We start from the raw sequence: 7,865 nt of genomic DNA on the forward strand, positions 1-7,865 counted from the left end.
GTGCCGGCCCTCAGCATTGATCGTGTGACCTAGGTACTCTACTTCCTCTTGAAAAAAATGCACACTTGCTCAGCCCAGTCGCAAACTGGCTTCTTTTACATTTTTTTATAACGTTATTCAGTGTTTCCTGCTCCACGTCATCTCTCCCAGTCACAAAATGTCAAAAGTGTACAGCCACTCTTGGCAAGCCTAGCGAGATGTCCATTGTTCTTTGCAAAATAGCTGGAGCGCACGATACTCGGAAAGCTAGCCTGCTGTAGGTGAATAAGCCCCAGTGTGTGTTTATTGTTAAGTATTTCCTAGACTTCCATCACTATCTGCAGATACGCATGATTTAGGTCAAGCTTGGAGAACTGCTCACCTCCTGCCAGAGCGTTGAACAAATCATCAAAACATGAGAGGATATTGTTCTAGTGATCAATTTGCAGTCATCACAAATTCTGACAATACCGTCTGGCTTTAGTACTGGTACGATGGGCACCGCCCACTCAGCGTGCTTAACCAGTGCAATGATGTCCTCTTTCAGAAGCCTCTCCAGTTCTTCTTTCACTCTCCTCCCTCATAGCGTAGGGAACTGCTCGGGGTCTGTAAAACTTTGGCTGTGCTTCCATGCCTTTCAACACGCCTAGTTCTTCCTTGAACACCTTACATGTTTTATTTCATCCTCTTCTCATTAAACTGCGTGCAGTACCATGTACTACCACCAGGGGTAATGTACGCATATTCTACTTCCACGCCGGCCACTACTGTGATTGGTTCCCCTGTGTACGACTTCAGTGTGAGCCGCGTCTTCTCTTCCAACAGATTGTTAAACTTCTAACTCCACATCCAGTATCAATTTCAAACTTCACAGCCAGTGTCACCTCAAAGTGTTTTATTCTTTTATTCTCTGTAGAGAGATTCACAAAGTTCTGTTGATGCAGAATGAAACGTCTCTACTTTAAAGAAAGTCCAGTTGCCATGACTCAACTTTCAGACTCTCTGTAGAGAGGTTTCTGCCTTCTCCTTCCTGTTTATCACAGACCCCGCGTGACGCGTGTGGGTGCCCTGTGCGCGTCGTATGGCTAGAGAAATTGACATTTTCATAAAAAAAAAAAATAAAATCACAAAGTGAATGTATTAAATTGCATCTGAATTTCAAGGAAACTGAAACTGGATTTTACGTCCCTAAAAAATACAACGCAAATTCGCTTCTCCAAATTCAAATTTCACAATTCGGGAACTAGCACACCTGCTGGCAAATGCTTCTCACTGTATTATGCTTTGCATATTTAGGGTACCACAGCAATTGTATCTTCACAGTTCAGTTTATAAATGTCCCACAAGTTTGCAATAAATGAATAAATGCTTAAAGATTGCTCTGACTCGTCGTGCTTGTAGTCTCATTCTGAACCTGAGTCCACATCAAAAACTCTTTTACCCAAAAGCCCCTGTTCTGCCCACGTGTCACGGTTGACCAATGAGCGTAAAGACAGCATGAAATTGACGTCGACGTGTCACAGTAGCGTCTCGCGGAAGCCCGGCAGCCTGTTGTTGACGTTGTGAGTAGCTTTTGGCCGTCAGGTGAACCCGCAACAGGTGTAAAGATGTCCGACCCGAGCAAACAAGACATATGTGCCATCTTCAAGCGCCTCCGTTCCGTCCCCACCAACAAGGTGAGCTTTAAGACACCACGGTGTTGTTTTTAACCTTTCTGAATAAGAAGTATTCTGACACGTCGCTGTACCGCCATATGTGACTGTCCAACATACGCAGTCACTGGACACGCTCCTCCTCCACTGCTTCTTTATTTTGTCCCATTCTTGATTATTATGAAATGGAAAGACCTGGACGTGTTTCAGATTGATGTGACTCTTTCAGACCTGTTTTGACTGCGCTGCCAAAAATCCCAGCTGGGCCAGCATCACTTATGGGGTGTTTCTGTGCATCGACTGCTCTGGAGCACACCGGTCACTGGGGGTCCACCTCTCCTTCATCAGGTAGAGAAATACAACACCACCAGTGCTGTACCTGTCATTTCTATTTACACATGATATATCAAGGCTGCTGTCTTCGCAGGTCCACTGAGCTGGACTCAAACTGGTCCTGGTTCCAGTTGCGCTGCATGCAGGTCGGGGGTAACGCCAGCGCGGTGAGTGTCCCTCGCTCCCTGGGTACGTACGGCGGACTCCGCCCAGCTGTGGGCTGAAGAGCTGATCTTGCTCGCCATGTTTCTCCACAGCTGGCGTTTTTCCGACAGCACAGCTGCTCCACCAGCGCGGCCAATGCCAAGTACAACAGCAGAGCTGCCCAGTTGTACAGAGAAAAGATCAAGACTCTTGCAGCACAGGCCACCAGACTGCATGGCACAGAGGTATGGAAGTACACTGTCGCACACAGATAATCCTGTAGAGAATGGACCGGGGTTTTCTAGATATTCTGATCTTTGCAGTTATGGCTGGACAGCCAAGCACCACTCTCTCCCACTTCACCCGGAGACAAGCATGAAGACTTCTTCAGTCAGCACACGCAGGTAAAGCGAGAGTGTGGAGAGTGTGTGCCGTGGTGTCTGTTTTCACTGTGTAGCCGAGCAGGATTTACAGAACCGTGTTCATCATGTTGACTGTGTCCTGTTTACCAGGCCACCCCTGATGATGCAGGTCTGTTCCAGGTGACCCTTGCCCCGTCATCTGAGGACCTGGATAACAGCGGTATTCTAGTAGTCACCTGATGTATTTGATATGATAAAACATTGATCATGTAACATATGTCTATTCTCTCTCTCATAGAGGAAGGGCCCAGTGTGGACATGCTCAGTGTTTCTCCAAAAGCTGCTTTAGGTATAACAGCATAGAATTGTGCTTCATGTATTGAAAAAATTAAAATTGCACATATTTGATTATTAGTTTATAAAATCTGTCTTATTATTGTTTCAGATCCTTCATCTTTAATCAAGAAGAAGCCAGCATCAGCTAAAAAAGTGGTATGTACCCTGCTGGGTGTGTGAAACTGTGTGTGTGTGTGTGTGTGTGTGTGTGGCGGTTTAGACACTCTGCATTAGTGTCCATAAGAAGTCTTTGGGTGTGGCCAGTCTCTCAAGCGTGTGGTTGGTGTTTGATGTTTTCTCAGCTGGGCTCTAAGAAGGTGGGGCTGGGCGCCCAGAAGGTGAGCAACCAGAGCTTCTCAGCGCAGGAGAAACGTGCCCAGGCCGTGGACAAACTCCGAGAGGAGTCCAACGCCAATCAGAGTGCCAGACCTGCCGAGGAACCCCTGTATGTAACCCCTGTGTCTTTCCCTGCCAGAGAACAGCTACCTCTTTCTCTTTGCTTTCATTGCAATCGGAGTCTCACCGTCTCTGTTGTGTGTTCCCTCTCCAAGGGTATCATCTCTCAGGCTGGCCTACCAGGACCTGGAGGTGCAGAGAAAGAGGGGGGAGGATCAGCTGCGAGGTTTCGAGGGGAAGAAGAAGGAACAAGCTGAACGGCTGGGCATGGGTTTGGGCGCCAGGAGGTGAAGGGGGAACCCATAGAATTTTCTGGAAATCTGAAATATGTAATACATGTGTGCTTATTAGACAGTTCATCAGGACATCCAAGTTGAGAACAGAATCATTTTGAAGTCTGTGTTGCTTAGTAACACGTTTCTGTCCTCCTTTCCTTTAGTGGTGTGTCTCATTCGGTCCTGTCCGACATGCAGACCATCCAACAAGAAACCCCAGCAGACCTGCAGCCTTCTAGGGTCAGAAGGTATGCAGAGGATGATGAGAATGAAGAACACAGCTCCTTCTCTTCACGGTGAGACGGAATTCTGATCTTGAATCAGTCACAATATATTTAGTGGAAGGTGCATTTAGGAGAAAATGCAGTGTTTGGGACATTTATGGTTATATGACAATCTCATTTAAAACATAGTACCTTGTTGAAAAACAGGCTTGTAAGGGCAAGAGAACATTTATGTGTATATTAAATTTATGCATATAGACAAAACAGCACTTTTAAAACCATAATCAAGAAACAAAATCATCTTTCTGTCTAATGATGTGTCTATTTAAAGGATTTCCTCAAAATACCAGGACAATTCATCTGACTCCTCAAACAAGTTCTTCTCTCAGTGGGGAGGTTTGGGGGAGTCTAAGAGTCCAGCGGCAGACTTCTATTTCAGCTCCAAGAATTCATCTCTGGATGAACAGTGAGTATGAGTTGTGTCTGTACTACTGACTACTGCATCATTCTTACAGTGAGGATAACAGAAACCAGTGATGGTTGGCTGCAGTAGGAATTTAGTACTCATATAGCTGATTTCCTGATTTAGGCCAGCGTCCAGGAGGAAACCAGATCCCAGCCCCATGTCCACCTCTGACGAGGCTCAGAAGAAATTTGGTGATGCCAAGGCCATTTCTTCTGACATGTACTTTGGCAAACAGGACCATTCAGAAGTATGCTGACATTTACACCCCAGTTGTCATTTTAACTGGGTTGACCTTCACCTGGTTTTGAAATGTATTGAATCATTAGTAGCACTGAGCACAGCACTTTACACAAAACCTGGCAAACGCCTTTACTTTGATTCGCTGATTATAGTTAGGGATGTCAAGGTTGTCTGTACTAAGGGGCAAGGGTGGGGTGGGATCAGTTTTTTAGTGATGCCCTCTCACTGAGTCAATGATAAAGGTGTATAGATCAATGGGATTTGAACAAAATGCATTTAGACATTTGGCCGAAAAAAATACAAATAAAATTGATTTTTATTTAATCACGAGTCTTGTAGCCCTCTTGTCACTAAAACCATTGTTTATAAAGTGCTACTAAAAATAATATGGTGACAATAGTGTGGCCACTGTAGAGTGTACATTGCCTTTGATCTCCTGCTAGTATGAGGTGAGGACCCGCCTGGAAAGGTTCTCTGGCAACTCCGCTATCAGTTCTGCAGACCTGTTTGATGATCCAAAGAAACCGAGCAGCTCAGGTAGGATATAGATAAGTAACATCTGAAGGTCATACTGGGTGCCTTCACTGTGTCTGTCTCTCACAGTTTGTGTGTGTGTGTACCACATGCTCCACAGGCTCTTACAGTTTGACCAACGTCCTGCCCAGTGCCCCGGACATGACGCAGTTGAAGCTGGGCGTGCGCTCAGTGGCAGGTCGACTCTCAGTCATGGCCAGTGGTGTTGTGTCCTCCATTCAGGTGTGTAAATTAATAGAAAGAATAATTTCCTGTTAAAGTCTCAGAATTACATACGATGCTCAAACTTTTGCCTAAAGTATTGGGACACTGCTGCCAATCAGTGAATTCACTTCCAAGGCTGCCAGTGTATAAACTGAAGCACCTGGGTATGCAGACTGTTTGTGAAAGATGGGCTGTCAAGTATCCATTTGAGAAATGTCCTCCCTAGTAAATGTTACATGGTAATCTGTTTTATATCAAAGCAGGGTGAGTACGTGCTGAGGTGCCCAGAGCACAAAAGTCAGTAACTACTGATACTTCAAACTGTGTGGCTCAGAGTAGCTGAATAACAGGTTGGAGAGAGCTTCATGGAATTGGTTTCCATGGCAACATGTTGGGTTGATGTTCTCTGGAATGATGAACCAGGCTTCTCTGTCTGTGGTGGTGTACGATACTTGCCTGACACTCGATGCTTCAGCATACCAAGACATTTTTGTTCTCAACATTGTGGGTTTGGTGATGGTACCTTCCTCTTCCAATCTGATAGCGCCAGTGCAAAAAGGTAAGGTCCATGAAGCCTGGACAATTGAGTTTGGAGGGGTGGAACTTGACTGGCCTGCACAGAACCCTTAACAGAACTAATTTAGGTAAAAAATAGGAGACTGCAAGAAAGGTAAACAATTCCCATGAACACACTCTTAAACCTTGTGGAAATACTTATCAGCAGAGGTATAGCTGCAAACAGTTGGTCAGCTCCATATTTTATTTTGTAAATATAATTTATTCCTCTTGTTTCTCCTACTGCATTGAGCATGTTGTTGACAAAAGAATTTCCCTCTGGATAAATAATTATCTTATATCTTATCTTATATTAAAGCCTATGGATTATGAATGGGGTGTCATTAAACTAGATGTGTGTGTGTGTGTGTGTGTGTGTGTGTGTGTGTGTGTGTGTGTGTGTGTGTGTGTAAAGGCATCACATTTGGCAATATAGCGATAACGCTGCTTCTCATGTCTGTTACAGGATCGCTACAGCACATGAGGGCAGTCTGTGGGCCTGGAAGAAGTCCGTCAGGTGGTGCGCCTGTGGGATCCAGTCTGCACATGTCTTACAATCACTGATCCTATGTGGCTTTTCAATGAAATTAGCAACTGTACCTACCCAAGTTGACCATTCTCCTCCGTGAGGCAGACTGCTGAAGGATAATCTATACTCTACGACCAAAGTGCAGGCTGAAAGGCTTTTTGAAAAATAAATTAATCTGCAGCCTGCGTATTTCTGTTTGCATTGTAGTAAGACTTTAGGTTTAATAAATGCCTTCACTGCTTCATTTACTTTAGTAGGTCCTGCGTTTTTGGATATGGGATATATTTTTGCACATTTAATTATGGTGCCTTTAACAAGGCCTTTCTTTTGTCTTTCTGCAATGTTAAGGGGATTCAAAAAGCTTTAAATTAAACCTACTTGCACTAAACATAATTGATGTGATGTTTTTATCTAGTTGCGCTCTGTGTACAAAGTCTTTAATGAATTTAATTCCTCCAGATGCTTGAAGGTTTATTTAGCCGCAAAGCATAAATGAAGGAAATTGTCCTCCTGACAGATATGTTTAGCTGTGACTGCCAATCGTTTATTTAAAACTTGCCAGTGCCATGAAGACTTTTATCCCGCAACAAAAAGCTTAAACACTTTAAAAAAAAATGCTGTTGGGTGGTGGTTAGATTTGCTCCTGCACTGTTAAACATGTTGCATTTAATGCATTGATGCTCAGCACACCACCGTTTACTGCATGTGCATTTATGTGCAGGTTACCGTAGAAACACTAGCGGGCAGTGTTCACATTCCTGAAGTCCCGTTTTATTTCATGATATTCCATATTAGCAGGACAAGTGCCTTAAGTATGGAGGGATGTGTTCTGAGATATGTAAAGGTGCAGCTATGTCCGCAGTCAAGAGTGAAATGGTGTTGCAGTACAATAATGCCTAGAAATGCTTTTTTTCTTGTCTCCCTTTATGTTTGTGTAATAATAATATTCCATTAAGTGCTGCAAAATAAAAGCATAAATACCATTATCCGGTGTCAAGTAATTATTATGAAAAGACACACTATAGTCTTAGAGGCAAAAAATAATCTTTATATTAGATTTTAGATCAAATGACTGTCAAACATGCATAGCATCTTCAGAGATGTTGGCCTCCAAATTCTCCAGATCTCAGTCCAACTTTGCATCTGTGCTGGAAAGCCAGGTTCTTACTTGCAGGACTTGAAGGATGTGCTGCTGAATGCTTGGTGCCAGATACTGCAGCACACCTTCAGAGATATAGTGCCACTAAATGAGACACCACCTACTGTTTAAAGAAAGAAATTAGAGGATGTTTTGTCATGTTCTATTATCCCTGTCACTACTGATTTACTACTGGTAAATGCTGTAAATGTAAATGTTGGCACGGGTTTACTTCAGTTTCCTCTTGCAACTAGATTGATTGGAGACTACATTGGTCATTTTGTGAGTGTGTGTCCATAGTTTGCTCATGATACTGTTAAGATACAGAACAAATAATTTTCCCAAAATAAAATTTGCAAGCTATGGCACTGATTAATACATTAAAATTAATTAATACCTTTATCATTAATAAAACGACTTTAACTGTGCCCACGTTGAGCCATTTGACCACCAAACCAGTAGGTGGCGCTAAGCGTGACATTTCCCCGCAGTGTCTAG

General features: G+C 43.6%; 1 protein-coding gene across 1 annotated transcript; it reads left to right on the top strand.

The window, feature by feature from the left end:
- The first annotated feature begins 1,232 nt into the window (after positions 1 to 1,232).
- On the top strand, positions 1,233 to 6,617 carry arfgap3 (ADP-ribosylation factor GTPase activating protein 3). Its single transcript, XM_028954117.1, has 16 exons — positions 1,233 to 1,655; positions 1,861 to 1,979; positions 2,059 to 2,131; positions 2,222 to 2,353; positions 2,432 to 2,512; positions 2,621 to 2,690; positions 2,769 to 2,819; positions 2,916 to 2,962; positions 3,109 to 3,251; positions 3,358 to 3,489; positions 3,642 to 3,773; positions 4,033 to 4,167; positions 4,291 to 4,414; positions 4,851 to 4,944; positions 5,042 to 5,163; positions 6,167 to 6,617. The coding sequence occupies exons 1-16, from the start codon at positions 1,587 to 1,589 to the stop codon at positions 6,182 to 6,184; spliced, it is 1,542 nt and encodes a 513-aa protein (XP_028809950.1). The 5' UTR covers positions 1,233 to 1,586; the 3' UTR covers positions 6,185 to 6,617.
- The last annotated feature ends 1,248 nt before the right edge of the window (positions 6,618 to 7,865 follow it).

The sequence above is a fragment of the Denticeps clupeoides genome, chromosome 15 (genome assembly GCF_900700375.1).
Source record: "Denticeps clupeoides chromosome 15, fDenClu1.1, whole genome shotgun sequence".
NCBI classification, from domain to species: Eukaryota; Metazoa; Chordata; class Actinopteri; order Clupeiformes; family Denticipitidae; genus Denticeps; species Denticeps clupeoides.

Coding starts and splice junctions, on each gene's coding strand:
- arfgap3 (XM_028954117.1), top strand. CDS start 1,587: ATGTCCGACCCGAGCAAACAAGACATATGTGCCATCTTCAAGCGCCTC. Junction 2,820..2,915: donor TTCTCCAAAAGCTGCTTTAG/GTATAACAGCAT, acceptor TTATTGTTTCAG/ATCCTTCATCTTTAATCAAG. Junction 3,774..4,032: donor CACAGCTCCTTCTCTTCACG/GTGAGACGGAAT, acceptor GTCTATTTAAAG/GATTTCCTCAAAATACCAGG.